Genomic DNA, 21,466 nt, shown 5'->3' with positions numbered 1-21,466 from the left:
GGAGGAGCCATTAAAACAAAGAGATCATCTAAAGAGCAAATGGTATGATTTTAATAAGGATATGCAACAATTATTTCCATCCAAAGCTGCAATCATTCTGCACTGTATCAATGGATACATGTATATTTGTATGGTTTAGATTCAGAAGTTGTTGAAGACCCTGTTTACAGGTTGAATGGTGCAAAGAACTTGTCTAATCTCAGGTAGTATTTGGAATGGATTTTGGGTTTTAACCTACACTTTGGTTTAATGGTGACCTTTCCAGTGGGTTTTAAAGCTCTGTTCATAAAACCGACACCAGATGGGTTACTATGAAAAGAATAGACCAGATATGATCCCTGTTCAGCTTGGAGAACCTGGAGAACTATCAGCCTGGAAGAAAAGCAGGTGAATGTAAGAGATGTTATTTGAAACATGGAGGAGAAGCAGGTGAATGTATAAGATGTTATGAGAAATGGTGGAGAAGCAGGTGAATGTATGAGATGTTATGTGAGACATGGTGGAGAAGCAGGTGAATGTATGAAATGTTGTGAGACATGGTGGAGAAGCAGTTGAATGTAAGAGATGTTATATGAAACATGGAGAAGAAGCAGGTGAATGTATGAGATGTTATGTGAGACATGGTGGAGAAGCAGTTGAATGTAAGAGATGTTATAGGAAACATGGAGGAGAAGCAGGTAAATGTTTGAGATTTTATGTGAGACATGGTGGAGAAGCAGTTGAATGTAAGAGATGTTATAGGAAACATGGAGGAGAAGCAGGTGAATGTATGAGATGTTATGTGAGACATGGTCGAGAAGCAGGTGAATGTATGAGATGTTATGTGAGACATGGTGAAGAAGCAGTTGAATGTAAGAGATGTTATATGAAACATGGAGAAGAAGCAGGTGAATGTAAGAGATGTTATATGAGACATGGTGGAGAAGCAGTTGAATGTAAGAGATGTTATATGAGACATGGAGGAGAAGCAGGTGAATGTATAAGATGTTATGTGAGATGGTGGAGAAGCAGTTAAATGTATGAGATTTTATGTGAGACATAGAGGAGAAGCAGGTGAATGTAAGAGATGTTATGTGAGACATGGTGGAGAAGCAGTTGAATGTATGAGATTTTATGTGAGACACGAAGGAGAAGCAGGTGAATGTAAGAAATGTTATATGAGACATGGTGGAGAAGCAGTTGAATGTAAGAGATGTTATGTGAGACATGGTGGAGAAGCAGGTGAATGTATAAGATGTTATGTGAGACATGGTGGAGAAGCAGTTGAATGTATGAGATTTTATGTGAGACATGGAGGAGAAGCAGGTGAATGTAAGAGATGTTATATGAGACATGGAGGAGAAGCAGTTGAATGTAAGAGATGTTATGTGAGACATGGTGGAGAAGCAGGTGAATGTATAAGATGTTATGTGAGACATGGTGGAGAAGCAGTTGAATGTATGAGATTTTATGTGAGACATGGAGGAGAAGCAGGTGAATGTAAGAGATGTTATATGAGACATGGAGGAGAAGCAGTTGAATGTAAGAAATGTTATATGAAACATGGAGGAGATGCAGGTGAATGTTTGAGATTTTATGTGAGACATGGAGGAGAAGCAGGTGAATGTATGAGATGTTATGTGCGACATGGAGGAGAAGCAGTTGAATGTAAGAGATGTTATATGAGACATGGTGGAGAAGCAGGTGAATGTATAAGATGTTATGTGAGACATGGTGGAGAAGCAGTTGAATGTATGAGATTTTATGTGAGACATGGAGGAGAAGCAGGTGAATGTAAGAGATGTTATATGAGACATGGAGGAGAATCAGTTGAATGTAAGAAATGTTATATGAAACCTGGAGGAGATGCAGGTGAATGTTTGAGATTTTATGTGAGACATGGAGGAGAAGCAGGTGAATGTATGAGATGTTATGTGCGACATGGAGGAGAAGCAGTTGAATGTAAGAGATGTTATATGAGACATGGTGGAGAAGCAGGTGAATGTATAAGATGTTATGTGCGACATGGAGGAGAAGCAGTTGAATGTAAGAGATGTTATATGAGACATGGTGGAGAAGCAGGTGAATGTATAAGATGTTATGTGAGACATGGTGGAGAAGCAGTTGAATGTAAGAGATGTTATATGAAACATGGTGGAGAAGCAGTTGAATGTAAGAGATGTTATATGAAACATGGTGGAGAAGCAGTTGAATGTAAAAAAATTTATATGAAACATGGAGGAGAAGCAGGTGAATGTTTGAGCTTTTATGTGAGACATGGAGGAGAAGCAGGTGAATGTATGAGATGTTATGTGAGACATGGTGATCCTCAGCAGTAGATGGCAGTGTAAGTGTTGTTAGTGGGGGTAGGAACACTGAGTGCACTGACTCCCAGGGTGTTGTGTGGAGGAGGAAGAGCATGGCCGCTGTGATGATGAGGATGGTGCACACTTCGTTCCGGCTCGGTTCGGGTCGCTTCTGGTTCTCTGCGCCTGGAGCTAAATCAGTGAGTTACACTTATTCAGCGCACTTTATCGCAATCCTGGAGCTGTAACACGTTTTTCATGATCGACTGCTTGGATTTAAAGGTAAAAATAAAACTAGATTAATATATAATCAGTTTCAACAGGTTGAGCTTCATTTCAGATATACAACTAACAGGTTTGTACGTCACACGGATCCCGGAAGTGACTTCAGTTTACCTTCTTTAACAGCTCGTTTCTTAAATTATTATAACAATGTATTATTCCAGGAGCATATATAATACGTAAAATGTATATCCGAACATATTACAGGATTTAAGCACACAATAATCGCTAAAAGGTTTCTGTTTTTAACAGACAATGATGTGAATCTTTGAATCGGCTCTTTCGGGCGAGTCGGCTATTTTTATTCATTCATTTATTTATTTATTTATTTTTTATATAAGGTATCTGAGAGTTTAAGGATAACTGGAAATAAATCTCCGTAACTTAGCGCACAAATAATTCATACCGACATGCTTAATGTGTTTCATTATGCGACTTTGTAATGCCAATGAGCCGTTTCGGGAGTCGAGTCTTTATCAGTGAGCCGAGTTAAAAATGCTGACACACTGCTGTTCCGACTGTGCTGTTTGATTCATTCAATCGAATCTTCTTCGTTTGCTATTAATGCACGGAAAGCAAGACTTAAAGGAGTATTAGCACCACCTACCGGAATTGTGGTTGAATTTCTTATTAAATCTGAGAGGTGCAGCAGAGATAGCAGGTCATATCTAAAATCCTAGATGGGTCTGAAGATTAATCAGTGGTGTGTATTCAGTTCAGTATATACACACACACACACACACACACACACACACACACAAAATCAAAAACTTAGTTTCCAAAGATCAGAATTACTACTACTACTCCAAACTATTCATTTTCTTTCCTTTATTATTGAATTCATTACACTTTTTTTACCAACTAAAGCAACCCCGGATTGATCTTTCTGTCTGTCTTTCTTTCTGTCTTTCTGTTCTGTCTCTTTTTTGTTTTTTCTTTCTTTCTTTGTCTTTTTCTTTTGTTTTGTCTTTCTTTGTCTTTTTATTTTGTTTTGTCTTTCTTTCTTTGTCTTTCTGTCTCTCTGTCTTTCTTTCTTTCTTTCTTTCTTTCTTTCTTTCTTTCTTGCTTTCTTTCTTTCTGTCTTTCTTTCTTTCTTACTTACTTACTTTATTACTTTATTAAGTATGTTTACACACACAAGGAATTTGACTTGGCGTCAGGAGCTCCAGTGCAGGAGAAGTACAGACATTGTGTAACAGAATATTAAACCAGGCAGTAAATAATAATAAGAATAATAATAATAATAATAATAATGCAGTTTATACAGAGTAAAAAAGTTTTAAAATGTACAGATGTTATTTACAAGTGTTCAGTTTACAAATGGACCGTTTGGATTCTATGTATAAATGTGACAGTTATGATGGACAGTGTGTAGTTATAAATATGTTAGTTGTTCGTGTTGATTATAGCCTGTGGGAATGAACTGGTTTTGTGCCTGGCTGTTCTGGTGGCTGGAGCTCTGTAGCGCCGACCAGAAGGTAACTGTATGAAGAGAGAGTGGGCTGGTTGTGTGGGGTCCGAAGTGACTTTCTTAGCCCCTTTCTCCACTCTGGAGGAGTGAAGATCTTGGAGGTTGGGCAGTGGGGCACCAATAATCCTCTCAGCAGTCCTGACCGTCCGCTGTAAACTCCTGATGTCTGATTTAGTAGCTGAACCAAACCAGACAGTTATAGATGTACACAGGACAGACTCAACGATGGCTGAGCAGAAGTGTTTCAGCAGCTCCTGTGGCAGGTCAGTTGGTGACCGAAGTAAAACCATTGCTTGGCCTTTTTTTTAGCAATAAAGTCAATGTTATTGTCCCACTTCAGGTCCTGAGAGATGGTGGTACCCTGAAACTTGAATGACTCCACTGTTGTTACAGTGCTGTTCATGATGGTGAGAGGGGGGGAGTTTTCGGGGATTTCTCCTGAAGTCCACGATCATCTCCACTGTTTTGAGCTTGTTGAGCTCCAGGTTGTGGTGGTTGCACCAGACAGCCAGCTCTTTAACCTCTTGTCTGTATGCCTGGATGAGGCTGATGAATGTAGTGTCTTCAGGAGCTTGACAGAGGGGTTTTTAGAGGTGCAGTCATTTGTGTACAGGGAGAAGAGCAGTGGGGAGAGAATGCAAGCCTGAGGAGCACCAGTGCTAATAGTGAGAGACCTGGATGTGGGTTTGCCCAGCCTCACTGTCTGCTGCCTGTCTGTCAGGAAGCTGGTGATCCACAGACAGAGGGGGATGGGCCAGAAATCTGGGTCAGTTTGGCTGAGAGGATGTCAGGAATGTTGGTATTAAAGGTTGAACTAAAGTCTACAAACAAGATCCTCAGGTCTGTCAAGCGCTCAGGTCTGTCAAGATGTTGCAGTACATAATGCAGTCCCCTGTTGACTGCATCATCTGCAGACCTGTTTGCTCTGTAGGCAAACTGAAGGGAATCCAGCAGAGGTCCAGTGATGTCCTTTCGGTAGTGCAGGACCAGTCTTTCAAATGACTTAATGATCACAGACGTGAGAGCAACAGTTCTGTAATCATTAAAATCTGTGATATTGGGTTTTTTGGGGACCTTTCTTTCTTTCTTTCTTTCTTTCTTTCTTTCTTTCTTTCTTTCTTTCTTTCTTTCTTTCTTTCTTTTGTTCTATCTATCTTGTTGAATGCATTAATAATTGTTTAGTAGTATATAGATTGGTAATTAATAGATAGGTTGTAATCAAACAGTCTAACCATGAAGGTCATTTAAACAATGCTACATGCTACATCCCAGGAATGTTATTTATTTATATTTATAATTGTTATTTACTTATTTAGACTGGACAAGTTTCACATGCAGGAAATGTAATTATTAAGAGAGGATTTTGTGGGTTTTTTCTGAATCAGTCGTATTTTACTGTTTTTTTATTTTACATTGTGCATATGATCTGGTGGGAAATATCTTTATTTTCTGTAGGTAAAAGATAGATGGTTCCGATTCTGAACCAAATATGTACATCTCCATCTGATTGTTAGCCAGAGTTCATTTAAGACTAGAGGTTAATCGATTAATCAGCAATAGTTGATTGCTGGAACTGTCAACTATCAGCAAAAATCCATACCGATAGTTTTTCCGGTCTGCTGTCATTACGAGAGCGGCCTCTAGAGGCGAATCACTGACGGCACAATAATTTATTTATTATGTCATTATAAATTCTATATTTATATTTATTACCTTTAGCACATTTTCATGATTCATCACAGACAAACCTCAAGCATTTGAACTGTAGTACAGTGCGACAAACGTCATGTACACACCCATCTGCGTGATTCCGAATGATTGCAGTCCTCAGGCAACGTAACTTACCAGACATATCTAGTCTGATCCTGTCTGAACTGTTCTTTACTCACGTAATGCGATGTCATCATGAACCTGATCCTGCAACCTGTCAAAAAATCACATTCCAACACACTCCCATACCGACAAACCGGAAGAACCTTAGCAGCCTGTAACTTCAAGTCAAACGTGTTGCGATCTCACCAATAAGAGATCCAGAAGATAAATCAACACATTTCTCATCTGCTGTAAAGTGTAAGATGTGTCTTTTAAATCTGTCTGTTTTCCAGATTAGTTTGCATGCTTCGAAACCTCTTCCAGAACGGGTGAAGATCGTGGAAGTTGGACCCAGAGATGGACTGCAGAATGAGAAGGTGAAAAAAACGTCCTGTCAGTCCATAATCTCCACACCATTGCTTTCTAGATCGTACCTCCCTCTACTAGATATTGTCATTCAATGTGTATTATGAAATCAATAAAATCAATTCCCTGTGCGTTCTCGTAGACCATCGTTCCAGCCGAGGTGAAGATCCGTCTGATCGACATGCTCTCAGACGCGGGACTGCCTGTCATCGAGGCCACGAGTTTTGTCTCACCGAAATGGGTGCCACAGGTAATCTGTCTCACTTCCAGGAATTATTACTGAAGTGCAGGCAAAGATGAAAGAAAAAGATGAAAAGGAAGGGAAGGGAAGGAAAGAAAGAAGTAGGCAAGGAAAATAGGAAAAAAGGGGGAAAGAAGGATGGAAGAAAGGAGAGGAAAGAAAATGAGAAAACAAAAGAAAGGGGAAACAAATAAGGAAACAGTGGACAGAAGAAAGGAGGGAAAGAAAAGGAGAAAAGAAAGGAAGGAAAGGTGAAACCGAAAGAAACAAAGGGAGGAAGATAGGAAAAGGAGTAAAAGAGGGAAGGAAGGAAAGAAGGATGAAAGAAAGAAAAGGGGGAAAAGTAGGAACCTTTAAAGGAAAGAAAAGTGGGACGAGAAGGAAAGGAAAAATAGAGAAAGATGAAACACAGCACACTGAATATTTTGACAGCTGGGGTCTGAACACAGAATCAGCCATGACACACAGAGGATTAAGGGCCTTGCTCAGGGGCCCAGCAGTGGTGCTGTAGTGTAGGTGGGACAAGAAAAGCCTCTTTGTGTTGTGTTGTGTTGTGTTGTGTTAAGTAATGTGGTCTATACCTGCTTAACCGGAGCCATCAGACGCACAGTTACTAAGCAACAAGAACACAATTATTGTTATTTTCTTGCCCAATACGAAGCTTCTGACATTCATAATCAGTCAAATGTTAAAAGTGCTAAAGAAATAAAACTTAATACATTTTTATTTGTATTGCGCTTTTAAACAATGGACATTTGTCTCGAAGCAGCTTTAAGAAGGTTCTTTACAAGTGTAAGTTTGTAAGCTTGAGGAAGAAACCTTGAGAGGAACCAGACTCAAAAGTATGAAGCTCATCCCTCATCTCTTCTTCACATGTTCCTGAAATCATTTCTTTTTTTCACCATTATACCAGAATGAGTCACTGTGGTTTTATTCCATTTCAAGATGGCTGATCAGGAGGAAGTGATGCGTGGCATCAACAGGAAGTCTGGAGTGAATTATCCAGTGCTGACTCCTAACCTGAAGGGCTACAGAGCTGCTGTAAGTACTGGCACAATCCTGAAATGCAAATGTATCTGGCCTTCCGATCCAGTTCTCTGCTCATGTCCAAACCATCTCAATCTCACCTCCCTCACCTTGTCTCCAGAATGTCCTACATGCGCTGTCCCTCTAATAAGCTAATTTCTTATCCTGTCCATCCTCGTCACTTCCAGTGAACATCTCAACATCTTCAGTTCTTCTACCTCCAGCTCCACCTCCTGTCTTTTACTTCTGCTATCACTCTTCTCCACCCTGCCGGCACTAAGAGTGCGCTGACTTGTGCAACCCTAAAGTCTGGTTTATTTACTGTTTAATTGTAGTGTTTTTGCCTTTTTCTAGTTTGTTGCATAGAAACAAAAGGAACACGTGTCTCAAAAACCGTAAATAAAAAAACATCTCTGTTCTTCGTTCAGGTGAAGGCTGGAGCGACGGAGGTGGCGATATTCGGTGCCGCCTCGGAGCTCTTCAGCAAGAAGAACATCAACTGTTCGGTGGAGGAGAGTCTGCAGCGCTTCGAGGAAGTGATCTCGGTGGCCAAACAGGAAGGCGTCCCTGTACGAGGGTAAGAGACGTGAAGGAATACGAGTTCAAACGGAGGATTTTTTCTCTCACTGTTAATACATTTATTTTTTAATTTTTTTGTATGATTACTAACAAACTGATCACGTTTTCCAGGTACGTGTCATGTGTCCTGGGATGTCCTTACGAAGGCACAGTCTCGCCTCTGAAGGTAGCCGATGTTGCGAAGCGCCTGTACGCGATGGGATGTTATGAAATCTCGCTGGGCGACACGATCGGAGTGGGGACGCCGGGCGGCATGTCCGAGATGCTGGAGGCGGTGATGAAGGAGGTGCCGGTCGACGCCCTGGCGGTTCACTGCCACGACACGTACGGCCAGGCGCTCGCTAACATCCTGGTCGCTCTGCAGGTCAGAACCACTGATCACATGATCACATACAGAGGGTCCCTCACCACCCAGGCATGACCAAGTACCAGGAAGAGTTGTTACCGGGTCGCAAAAACATTCGGGGGTTGGGAGGAGGGGTACTATAGATATGACACAGTATTATTTATGGTCTGTTTTGCCCTTTGAGAGACGCTATTTAAAATGTGCATACAGCTCGATTTCAGAAAACATCATTTCCACGTAACAGGTTCATGAAATTATTAACATGAAAGTCGAACAAACTTCTCTCGAAAGCAAGAAAAGACCAAGCAATTGTGACAAAGAGAAATGTTCTGAGGAGAAAGATCAAAGCATCTTGTATTAAAAAATTTACCTACCGTATTTTCCGGACTATAAGCTGCTACTTTTTTCCCCACGCTTTGAACCTTAAACAATGAAGCGGCTAATTTATGGATGAATCTTCCCGGTTTCACAAACTTCAAGACAAAAAACTGAGCCCCATAACATTAGACCAATGAAATTGCTGAACGGGTTCAGGTGAACCAATGAAACTCTTTATATTAAATCAGATGCGCTCCCACTGAATCGGGCCGCACCACATCATAAATATGGATGATGTTCCTCTGACGTTTGACCTGCCGCTCACTCGGACTGTCTACAGGAAATGCGAATCATTCGTCACGCTGAAAACAACCGGGCATGAAAACACACTTCACCTGCGTTCTGAGCTGCACGGCATCGAGAGAAAAGCTTCACCGATGGTGATTTTTAAACGCACGACGATGCCAAAAGAAAAACTCTCGAGAGAAATAATTGTGAAAGGAAGGAGGAAGACAGTGAACAATGACTTTCTTGGTCGGCTACTGTTTAGATACAAGCCGTGTAACAGACACTGTCTTTCATTAAAGCCTGTGTAAAGTTCATTAGTTTTAGTGTAGACACCTGCGGCTTATAGACAGGTGCGGCTTATAGACAGGTGCGGCTTATTTATGTTCAAAATAAAATCTTTGTCAAATTCAGTGGGTGCGGCTTATATTTGGGTGCGTTTAATAGTCCGGAAATTACGGTATATGCCTTTCGTCTCTAGGGCTAGGTCACATGATCCAAACCCCATGTGTGTAACGTGTGGAGGTGCATCAGCTGATGAATCACTGGAGCTCTTTGCTTCAGGAAATGCGAAAGGCATTGAAAGCTTTGCATAAACCAGTTCATGAGCTCAATCACAAACACTTGTATGTAGCAGTTTTAGGATGGTGAGGGGAAAAAAATGATGTAAAATGAGAATGCTTTCAAAAATAGAAGGATTAATAGTATATTTTGATTAATTAACACAATGGAAAGTAAATGAACAGAACAGATAAAAATCTATTAAATAGTAAATGTGAGTCCCACTGATTTCCACCAGTTCTTCATCATCTGATGTAGGAAGTGGGTAGTAAGCAAAGGGTTCTCATCTGCTGTTTCCTTAAGACCACTGCGTTTGTGCTTCTTCAAAATAGCGTGAACTGCACATCTTGAAACACCGGTCTGCTCTGAGACCTTTGCCTGGGAGAGACCTTGCAGTAAACCTACCTTGTGTCTTGTCACTGTGCTCAGTCTTGCCATGGTGTAGGACCTGTGGCACGAAACTGTCTTCCACAACCTCACCTTAGTAGCAGTTTGGCTGTTCCTCACCCAGTTTGAGGCTCCAACGCAGCTGTTTCTGTTTCAGCGAATGAATATGAAATTCAGAATTATTGGCACCTGCTTTGTAGAATTGGTGAATCGTACACCTGATTCTGATCCTACAAAATCCATTGTGTATAAAGTGTGGAACAGTAAGAATTGAAAGGGAAGATTGATTCGATTTTTATCTTTCTTTTGATTGATCATTTAGTTTTTTCAAAGTGGATTGAAAATAAACAAGTTGTTACCGAAATAAATAAACAAATTCATTAATTAATTATTTAGTTTAAATTTTTTTTTTAATATATTTAAACCATTTTTTAAATATTTTTTTAATTATAATAATTAATATATATTAGAAATAATGGGGGAGTGGTGGCTCCAGCGGTTAAGCCGCTGGGTTGTCGATCGGAAGGTCTGGGGTTCAAGCCCCGGTATCGCCAAGCTGCCACTCTTGGGCCCTTGAGCACGGCCCTTAACCCTCTATGCTCCGGGGGTCCCTTACGAGGGAAATATCAAGGTCCGTGATGTCGGAGTGACGTGGGGCCGCCTTCCCGTGGGCTCACCACCTGCAGGAGGGACCGTAAGGGACGGTGCTGTGAGGATTGGGCAGCAGTCGAAGGCGGGGGCCTGCTTAGACTGCTGCCCCCGCGACCCGAATTACGGATAAGCGGGAGAAAATTAATTAATAAATGAATGAATAGAAATAATTATCAATAAAAAACATTTAAATAATAAAAAAATTATAATAATAAAAAAATATATATTTTTTTTGTGATCATTCTTTACAATTATAATTATTCCTTTTTTGCCTAATTCTATATTATTGAATAAAAGCACTATTTCTAAAAGGCAAATGGCAAAATTGTAGTTAATATTGTAGAATATAATTGTTATTGTTATGTAAAATAATGACTTATCTGTATAGCTCCTGGGGGGAAACGCTTGTTTTTTTAGTGATGATGTGGACTTCTGCAATTTTTTTATAGTCTGTCAAACAATATTTTGAGAACAAAATTGCCAGATCAGATCGTGACCTGCAAACCCAAACCCTCCTATAAGTCATTTCACATTATATCATTGATTTCTGACAGCGTTTTGTTTCTACATTTCTTTATTCCTGGAGTGTTGTTTTTTTTCCCGCCTGCACAGAACGGCGTTAGCGTCGTGGACTCGTCAGTCTCGGGGTTGGGCGGCTGCCCTTATGCTCAGGGGGCTTCAGGAAACGTGGCCACAGAGGACGTGGTGTACATGCTGCATGGACTCGGCATCCACACGGTGAGCAGACACATCACTCAGAATGAAGCTATCGCCAGATACAACACTGGGGTTGAACCTTCAATTCCGGTTGATCAGATGGAAATATTAGTGTTATTGTGACCATAGTAACAACTTCGACAGGGAATTCCCTGTGACCTCCTGGTTAGGGTTTTGAAAAGGAACACATTTTCCCATAATTCACAATTTATCGATATTGAAAATCAAAAAAAGAAACGCAAAATAGTAATTTCAGGACAGCCATGCCCGGCAAGCGGTTTCAGATCAGAAGTGGGTGGAGCTTTATTCAGTCACATAGCTACCGAATACGCATCATTTTCCCCCCTGTCATCTAACTTCCCTCACCACAAAAAAAATCTTGAACAATCTGGTTAAAAACTCCACTGCATCTCTCCTAAACATTTCCATGCTTCTACCAGTATGTCATCTGGTCCAACCGACTTTCCACTCTTCATCCTCTTAATCGCTGCTCTCACTTCCTCCTTACTAATCCTATCTACATCCTGCTTCACCAACTCCACACCATCCAACCTTTTCTCTCTCATTTTCCTCATTCATCAGCTGCTCAAAATATTCCCTCCATCTTCTCAACACACTCTCCTCACTAGTCAAGACATTTCCCTTTCCATCCTTTATTGCTCTAACTTGCAGCATATCCTTCCCAGCTCGGTCCCTCTGCCTGGCCAATCGCTACAAATCCTTTTCTCCTTCCTTAGTGTCCAACTTCTCCTACAGCTCCTCATATGCCTTTTCCTTGGCTTTCGCCACATCCCTCTTTACAGAAACATACACAGACCTATTTATATGTAAGATTCCCAACCCTGATCCTGCACATTACAGTATTTCCCTGCTCTGCACACAGCTAATTAACATTCCTTCCTGATTCCTGAATGTGTGTGTATCGTGCAGAACAGAGGGCTGTTCCAGGACCAGAATCTGAGATCTGCAGCAAAAAATAAATAAGTTCTAATTATAGTCCTGTGTTCCTGTGGGACAAAATGTGATCTCCTGTACCTTCGATATCCGACTCCCGTTTTATTCAATCATGACATGACCTGCGTTCCTTTTCGTTACAGGGAGTAGACCTGCAGAAGCTGATAGACGCCGGATCGTTCATCTGCCGCTCTCTCGACAGAAGAACCAGTTCCAAAGTCGCCCAAGCGTCGTGTAAACTGTGACCTCAACGCCAGATTTTGTGTTTGTGTCTCTGTGAATGTTTTGTCTACTGTGCCTCCACCCTGTTCCCTGCAATCTGCTGAATTGAATTCCGAATCTGCCATTTCCTGCAAAAGAACAGGAAACACCAAAAGCCCCTCTGAGCCTAATGAACGGATGTACGATATCGTGTATGCTTTAACCTTCACCACACACAGTTTCCAACCGATGCACACTTTCCATTTGGTCCCATAATCGAAGGAAGCCACATGAAACAGTGGCTTGTTTTCAGGAGACACTGGAGGATTTCTTATGAATAGGTCTGTAATTATGTTCACACACACACACACACTTCATGTCTGTTTATTAGGGAAGAACATAGAGAGACTGCTTCTTGTCTGGGTGCCTTGAATTTGACAACGTGTGTGTGTGTGTGTGTGTGTGGTTGGCAGGCAGCGAGCTACAGTCTGGTATAAATATACAGAAGCAAACTGTCCTTTGTCTTCCAATCAGAGAAGCATTTCAAGTTCTTGTTCTGGCTGCCTCCATATTGTCATTTTCAGCCCTTTAACGTGCCTGAAATCCCGGTATTATCTTCTCAACAAGGTGCTCATACCAACACCACTCGCTAACCACCGTTATCCTTTTCAGTAAGGTGACACGATCGTTGTCAGGTTCATCGTAACTCCCTGATTCACAGTCCGGTCCTGTTTTTGAGCCCTAATATGGTCCTGCAAAAAGCCGCATCCTTTCCAGAAGCTCTGACGCCGGTCATTCGAAGAGTCCCGTGGATCAAAGTTTCGTCTCTGGTTCTCACGTTAATGCTGCTCGGTATTTCCGCCCGTACGCCAAAAATCAAAACATGATCATATAAATGATAAGCGTATAATTCGCTGCAGTGTGAAGTACAGAACGGGGGGTTTAAGTCAAATAATCTACCAATTGGAGTATTTTTAGAACTGGAAAAAATTGCCTTATAGTGATAGTGTTGGATTCTTGATTCTGATTGGTCAAATGGTGGGTGGTGGTTAATTTACTGTTACAGCAGATTTCGACCATGTCCACGCTATAAAACGTCTTTTATTCGAGAACGAAATTACCACTTTGTGGGTAAATATATTTGTTAATATTATAATGTGTGTGCGTTAGTTTTTCCCGCTTCATTAACTTTGAGAGAAAAAGTGAAGGCTGGTGATGAGAGATGTCGATAGCTGCTATAATGTAAGTGAAGGTAGGTGGTAGCTCAATGGTTGGCCTCTGGATTGGAAGGTCACAAGTTCAAAAGCCAGCACCCACAAGCTGCCACTGATGGGGCCCTTGAGCAAGGCCCTTAACCTCCCTCTACTTCTCAGTTATTCTGGATGAGTGCATAAGTGTATGTGGAAACAGAATGTAACCTGCTTCCTGGTTTGTTGAACCAACACTGTTTGATAAATGCAACAATAAAAGGATAAAAAGTGCACTTTCTTTCTTTAATGAAGGGTACGAAGGGGATCAAATAAATCAGGGAAACTCTTATTGGAAAATAATCTCCATTGGAAGAATCCGAACAGATTATTGTTACTATGCAGTGTAAATTTCGGGTTCCAGTCAATCGAGCGACGCTGCTACTATTTAATCCGGAATGAAGAATTCAAAGAGAAAGGCGTGAGAAAGGCGAATGCTACTGTCGGGTTTCTCCTCTAAAAGAAAAGGTTGTTGTAGGTCGACTGTAGAGATGCAGCAGGACGGAGTTTACTGTGCTGTTGAATTTATTCTGTCGTTTGTGGTTCTCACGGCCTGACATAAAGCAGACGTTCCATCACCGCTGATGGAACATTGCGAGAAGGTTTATTACCGTCTACACACACACACTATTTCCATTTCCTTTCTGTTTACGGACCCTGAATATATACAGTGTTTGATTGAAAGATTTTTTTTTTTCTTTACGTCTGTACATCATCTGTATATTTACTTACTTGAGAAATGCTTTATTTAAATAAATGATGGTTCTGGAATAAGTAGATCAGCTTCACTTTGCTGTCATAAGGTAAAAGGAAGCGTGTGTACTTTATGCATTGTGATTTTTTTTATTTTTCTTTTAAAAACTTCTAAATTGTCTAGAATTACAAGGTATAGTTTCAATCTGAAAACATGTAAATATTCATTAACTACGTATATTATTATCATCAGAATCACCACTAACATGGAATTCCCAGCAGCTCTTCTAACCCTGGATCTTTTTGCACTTTCCTGGCAATGAGCTTCAGGAGATGGAATCTCTCATCACCGTTTCGAGCTGGTACAAAGTGACAATGAGGGTTTTTTTCTTAGAGCATGATCTAGAGGTTTTTCTGAAAACAAAGCATACAGAATCTCATCTGTGAAACAGGAAAGACTTCTGCATGAAGATAGCGTTTTCATGGGAAGTAATTTGTGGTGGGTCAACCTGCATATGAGAGTGAATTTCCTCTTTTTATCAAGATATGTGGTTGGAAGGAAATTACAGTATGTGCTGGTAAAATACAGTGCTGTGAATAATAAAAAAAAATTTATTCATGAAATGTGAATATTCACTGTTTTTTTTATGAAAGCTATGAACTTTGCAGCATCCAGGCTTGATCATGGACCTGTTGAATCAAGAAATTGCTGAAATAGAACTTGTCTGACAAAGTGAAGCATGCTAAAAGATCTTAAAAAGCTACACATCATGCCAAAAGAACAGAGAAAACAAAGTAATCAGTCTGAAAAAAGGTTACAAAGCCATTTCTAAGGTGAGAGCCATTATCCACAAATGAAGAAAACTTTGAACCGTGGTGAACCTTCCCAAGAGTAGCCGGCCTGCCAAATTCACTCTAAGAGCACAACGACAAATCATCCAGGACCTCATAAAAGATCCCAGAACAACATCTAAAGAACTGCAGGCCTTGCTTGCATCCGTAAAGTTCATAATTTAACAATAAGAAAGAGCCTGTGCAAGAATAGCATCTGTGCCAAATGTTGGACATTTACATCTGAGGTGGTTGTTTACAGCTGCAATGGAGTGCAAACAAATTGCACAAATGTGAATATAAGATTTGCATGTGCTTTTTAAACATCCAATTCCACATATTGTCCCAATTTAATGTTTACATTCATTTCAATGGTGTTCAATAGGATTAGAGCTCTGTAGCAGGAGATCTTTCACTCCAACCCATGTACAGCAGATCTTCATGGAGCTGGCTTTGTGCACAGGGTGTCATGCTGGAACAGGTTCAGATCTCTGGGGAAATGTAATACCACCACGTCGAGAGACGTCTTATACAATTGTGTGTTTTAAACTTTGTGGTATCAGTAATGGAAAGAATCACATACGGCTAGAAAAGTCAGGTGGCCCATAGCATAGCTTTGAGTCTGAACATGGCGATAGTTTATAAGCCGCTAATTAGAAACTATGTAAGGATGCAATATGTAACATTTGTACTCACCTAGTAAATTCTGGATGTTCTAATAGTAGAGCCTAGAGAGCGGCATTGGGATTGAGATCCCTCAGGTCTGGACCTGGATGAAGTGGATGAAGTAATATTATAAATCGTCTGTACGAACACACCTTAATGCAAAATGATCAATTTTATCCTGCTAGCTAGCTAAACAATTATTATTAGCATCATATGCTCCAAGCCAAGTGTTAACTCTTAAAGTAGCTAGCTGCATGCTCACTGCTACTTCTTCTTTGCCCCTTCTTTTTTTTCTCTCTTTTTTTTTTTACACTTCTAGACAGGTATATGCTCTTCATTTTGAAAAAATGCAATAAATCAGTGCTAACCTCACATGCTAGGTTTTTATGAACATTATATTAGCATTCAGAGCTCAAAATTCAGAACTCACTAGCGCAGTCATTATTATGATGGATTATAATATTTTATCTATCTTTCTTTTTTCTTAAACCATTTTTTAAGAAAGAAAGAAAGAAAGAAAGAAAGAAAGAATGAATATAATAAGCCATTATAATAATGACTGGGCTTCCGAGTTTTGCAAATTACTATGACACAATAATTAAATAGCTTATCATTTTAGGAATGTCTTTACGTCTATGGACAGGCTCTGCCATGCTCTGTTATTGTAGGCTCTACTACGACCTTGAGTAGATATAAAAGTTACTAGCTAAGTACAAATGTTATCTATTGCACCCTTACAAATTTTTGAGAATTTTGAGAATCCAAAACAAACCTTTTTAACAGTGTAAATATGAATTTATACCAAGCAGGCAAATGAACTCAGCTAATCCACCTACTAGTATTTTGTTTTTATAGTTTTTCTCGAATCATCCTTAATATTTGCAAACCAGTGAAGTGCATTTCTCAAAATCCTCTGTTCATTTCTCAAAAGTGAGTATTTGTATCATCTCATTCCAATCAGAAGGAAAGTCTCTTCATTGTTCGCAAATAAAATCAAAATGTTTATTCATGTTGTCAGTGTGATGCTGCGCAGTTTCAGGATTTCTTGATATAAACTATGGTTTGGATCACAGCGACTGAAAATGCACACAATTTTACTTCCTTCTGTTTGGCATCTAAGAATTTCAGCACAAAATATTTGTTTTGATTGTATATTTGATTTATCATGATTGTAAGAGACAGGACAGGATTCACACTTTTACTGTACTGTGTAAGATTTGAGATGATATCTCAGAAACCCACCGGAAGACCAGGAAAGCATGCAAAACTCAGCAGAAACCCAAGTGCAGAACTGAGCCTTAAAATATGACGTGGGTTTGTGTTTGTTTAAACAGTTCAACCCACTTCAAACTTTTTGTTCTATTGTGACATATTTCACTGTTTGTTTTACGGGAGCTCGTCTTTCTTGCCTGACACATATATATATATATATATATATATATATATGTGTGTGTGTGTGTGTGTGTGTGTGTGTGTGTGTGTGTGTGTGTGTGTGTGTGTATGCCTTCGAAGGCATCAAAGAACATTCTGGATTCTATTGGCTCTCAGCAATGAAGCTTAAGAAGTTTTGCACTCCTAGAACCTAGAATCAGGGTTAGAGTTAGGGTTAGGCCCTCTAATGATTTATCAAAAATGTGTAATGTAAACAATTTGACAATTGCTATCACACAAACTAAGATTAAGAGAATGAACTTTCACTTAGTCGTTTTACTCAAGTTCAGTTGACAGGCAACATTCCACTGATGGATTAAGCTACATACCAGTGACGAATGAAGTACACAAACCATGTATTTGAGTTAAAGTTGAGTAAAATATTTTCCTGTAAAAAAACTTGCGTAAAAAGTACAAAAGTATTTGCCTTCAAATAAAAATGTACTTAAAGTACTATGACTTATTATAACTATAATGTTCCTATTATCATTTTTATCAGAAGGTTCTTTAATCAATCAACTCAGTTTAAGTGAAAAGACTCGAATGTGACTCTCAGCACACTGATCTATTACAGATTTTCTCAGTTGCTTCGGAGCGTTTCTCAGATCAGAAATTCAATTTTCAAAACGATCATTTAGAAAATTTCTATGAATCTGTTTTTTGTAAATGTGTTGAATTGATGAATTGTGCAGGTGAATCTTAAATGTCACTAATGAAGGCGAGTGAACGGCATCAGATCATCCAATAATTAACCAGTTCTCTAAAACAGGTCAAAGGTGAATCTTGTGAACCTCCAGTTGGAGAGTGAATACAGACAAAACACAGAATTATACATTCTGTAAATGAAAGAACAACTAAAACAAACAAACACTAGTACAATACAGTAAAAGTGTGAATGCTGTCCGTCTCTTACAATCAATATAAATCAAATATTCAATCGAATAAATTATTTTATGCTGCTGAAATTCATAGATGCCAAATAGTAAAATGTTGTGCATTTTCAGTCGCTGTGATCCAAACCATAGTTTATATCAAGAAATCCTAAAACTTTGCAGCGTCACACTGACAACACGACTAAACATTTTGCTGATCTTGTTTGTGAACAATGATGAAGGGACTTTTCATTCTGATGGAAATGAGATGTTCATTGAGACTTTTGAGAGATGAACTGAGGATGTTGAGAAAAGTTCAGGCTTTTGCAAGAAATCAAATGTTTTTTTTGTGCTGTTTGAACACATTGTTTTAAGAAATGCACTTCACTGGTTTGCACTTCATCTCAAGTCAAGAGGCTTTTACTGTCATTTCTACTATACACAGTGGTACACAGTACACAGTAAAAACGAGACAACGTTCCTCCAGAACCCTGGTGCTACACTAAACAACATAGAGCTACAACACACAACACAAAGCTACATAAAGTGCAACAAACACAATGCAGTGCAAAAAACAGCAGTAGCAGCAGTCAAGAGGTGCAAAGAACAGCATGTAAACAGTTTAATACAGTCGAGAGGTCCTCACTATCCTCTGTAGGGTCTTGCGATCCGAGACGGTGCAGTTCCCAAACCAGACAGTGATGCAGCTGCTCAGGATGCTCTCAATGGTTCCTCTGTAGAAGGTGGACTGAGGATTTTGAGAAAAGTTCAGGCTTTTGCAAGATATTCAATGTGTTGTGTTGTGCTGTTTGTACAAATTGTTTTGAGAAATGCACTTCAGTGGTTTGCAAATATTAAGGATGATTTAAGAAATGCTCCAAAACAACTGAGTAAAACTGTAATAGAATGATATTAATAAGTCAAACACTGATTTCTATTGAAATGATCATGAGCCCAAAACCTTCTTTTCAACTACTTAAAAAATAAAATTGTGCGAATAATCCCACGGGTGTTGAGACGAGTTTCTTCATCATCTGGAGTTTCTTCATAATTTATTCCTCTCTATATGTTCTGCTTAATGTTGAACTGATGCTGAACTGTAGGTTGGTGATCAGTAAATACACCTAGCGCCAACCAAAACACGTTTAAAACAGAGCGTGGGCTTGACCCTGATTGGTGACTCAAATGGAAACACTTCAGTAAAGTACAGATACAGTAACAAATTACTTTACTTCCTTACTGTCCACCACTATCTTCCACAGAACCATGTATTGTTTTGACACTCCCATCTCTAAGCTAACTGAAGTCTATCCTGATTCCAGATGAATCTGGATTATTGCTTCACTTTTTATGCTTGGTCACAGCATCCAGTTCGTCTTGATCTTCTTTGTTAATTATTCTTTGTCCTCTCTTGCACTAGCAAAGCTGAATCATTTTAGTCCATACAAGGTGTGACACGCAAAACTCACCCATGCATGTATGGTGTTACTAGGAACTTTATCGGATAAATGACTAATGGATATTTATCTTAAAAGCAACCATTCTAAAAGAAAAAATACTAAACAACAATGAGGAAGTATCATATACTGTATCCAATTCTGGTAAAGTTTTCTAATTGTGCCAAAGCAATGAACAGACAAAACGAAGTAATGATGCATGTCATTCCTGTTGAAAGATCAAACGATGTAGAGAATCATCAATTCAATCATTCAAGTACATTTTACAGATAAAAGAATTGAAAACCCTCAATTCCACTGACTTCCACCCATATGGGGTTTTAGCGTGACAACGCCCCTAAATATGTAATAGACAGAGAATAACGAGTAGACTGTGTATCTTACAGTATTTGTGCGAAAATGCAAAAATACACAATCACCAATTGTTCTTTTCTAGGATCACTCTCCACCCATCCCACCCATCTAACTCACTCCAGAAACCTATGATCCTCCTTCTTCTTAAAATGTATTCACCAGTGCCATTTCCATCCTTTTAGCAAAATCTACCACCATCTGCCCTTCCACATTCCTCTCCTGAAAGCCATTCCTGCTCCAATCACCAATCGTTCATTCCTAGGTACACCAACTACCACTTCATCTAATTCACTCAATTCACAGAATCTTTCCTTCTCCCCCATCTCACAACCCACTTGTGGATCATAAGCACTAATGACATTTATCATCACTCCTTCAACTTCCAGCTTCACGTTCATCACCCTATCAGAAACTCTCTTCACCTCCACTACACTCTCCCTTCAGAATCACCCCTACACCATTTCTCTTTCCATCCAAACCATGATAGAACAGTTTAAACACCTCCAATGTTCCTGCTCTTACTCCCTTTCCACTTGGTCTCCTGAACACACAACATATCTACCTTTCTCCTCTCCATCATATCAGCTCCCTCTCTCCCTTTACCAGTCATAGTACCAACATTTAAAGTACCAACCTAATCCTCCACTCTTCTCCACTTCTCCTTTCCCTGCTGTCTCTGTAGACGTCTTCCTCCTCTCCTTCTCCTACTTCAGCCAACAGCAGCCCAATTTCCACTTGTACCCTTGTTCGTTGGCTAACGATACCTGTGGCGGTCGTTGACTTGTGCAACACTAATGGCCGGGTTGGAGATAAAGAAATTATAAAGTTTAGTGCCTATAAGTTTGTTTTCCTTATATTTATAAGTTTATCCCTGATGAGCGAGCCGGTGGCGACTCTGGCAAGAAAAAAAAATAAACCTGTGATGGCAAGGGGAGCAAACTTTCAAAAGAACCAGACTCAAAACTGAACCCATCCTTTTCTTCAACACTGAGTTCCATCATTGTTAAGGTGTACTGTTCAGTGATTGGTGATTGAGCCATTGTAGTGGACTGATATTAATTACAGTCCAAATCCATCCTCAAAGTTCTTGAGTTGCTCAATAACTTCATGGATCTTTGGGCTGTTGCTGTGGAACCATCCCCAGCTGCACAGAGTGGCCTCCAATTGAAAAGAACTCCATCCAGAGGTATAAACAGCAGAGAAGATGGTAATCAAAATCCTGTATTTGTATATGTATATGTATATGTGCGTTCATGCCTGTAATAGCAAACAGCTGTGATTAATCAGTAAGCAGGCAAGTCAGAGTGGGAAGGTGAGGCTTGGGTGTCTGGTGTGAATTTTGTTTCAGGTCTAACAGTGACCTAATACAGCAAAACCTTTTTAAACGTTTGCACATTGATTCGGCTACTTTTCTTGTTCATTCTTATTCAAAT

At 39.8% G+C, this 21,466-nt stretch overlaps 1 protein-coding gene across 2 annotated transcripts; it reads left to right on the top strand.

The window, feature by feature from the left end:
* Nucleotides 1-2,326: 2,326 nt before the first annotated feature.
* Nucleotides 2,327-14,506, top strand: hmgcl (3-hydroxy-3-methylglutaryl-CoA lyase). 2 transcript variants are annotated; one of them, XM_083544854.1, is made up of 8 exons: nt 2,327-2,485; nt 6,144-6,227; nt 6,359-6,466; nt 7,403-7,498; nt 7,912-8,060; nt 8,174-8,426; nt 11,223-11,348; nt 12,425-14,506. In XM_083544854.1, exons 1-8 carry the CDS (start codon nt 2,399-2,401, stop codon nt 12,524-12,526), a joined length of 1,005 nt encoding a protein of 334 aa, XP_083400980.1. In that variant the 5' UTR covers nt 2,327-2,398; the 3' UTR covers nt 12,527-14,506. The 2 variants fall into 2 exon arrangements, with proteins under 2 accessions (XP_083400980.1, XP_083400981.1); XM_083544855.1 differs by having other exon boundaries at nt 2,428-2,567.
* The last annotated feature ends 6,960 nt before the right edge of the window (nt 14,507-21,466 follow it).

The sequence above is a fragment of the Silurus aristotelis genome, assembly GCF_946808225.1.
Source record: "Silurus aristotelis genome assembly, chromosome: 6".
Classification (NCBI taxonomy): Eukaryota; Metazoa; Chordata; class Actinopteri; order Siluriformes; family Siluridae; genus Silurus; species Silurus aristotelis.
Note: the sequence above shows the minus strand (reverse complement) of the source record. Positions and strands in the feature narration are given on the sequence as shown.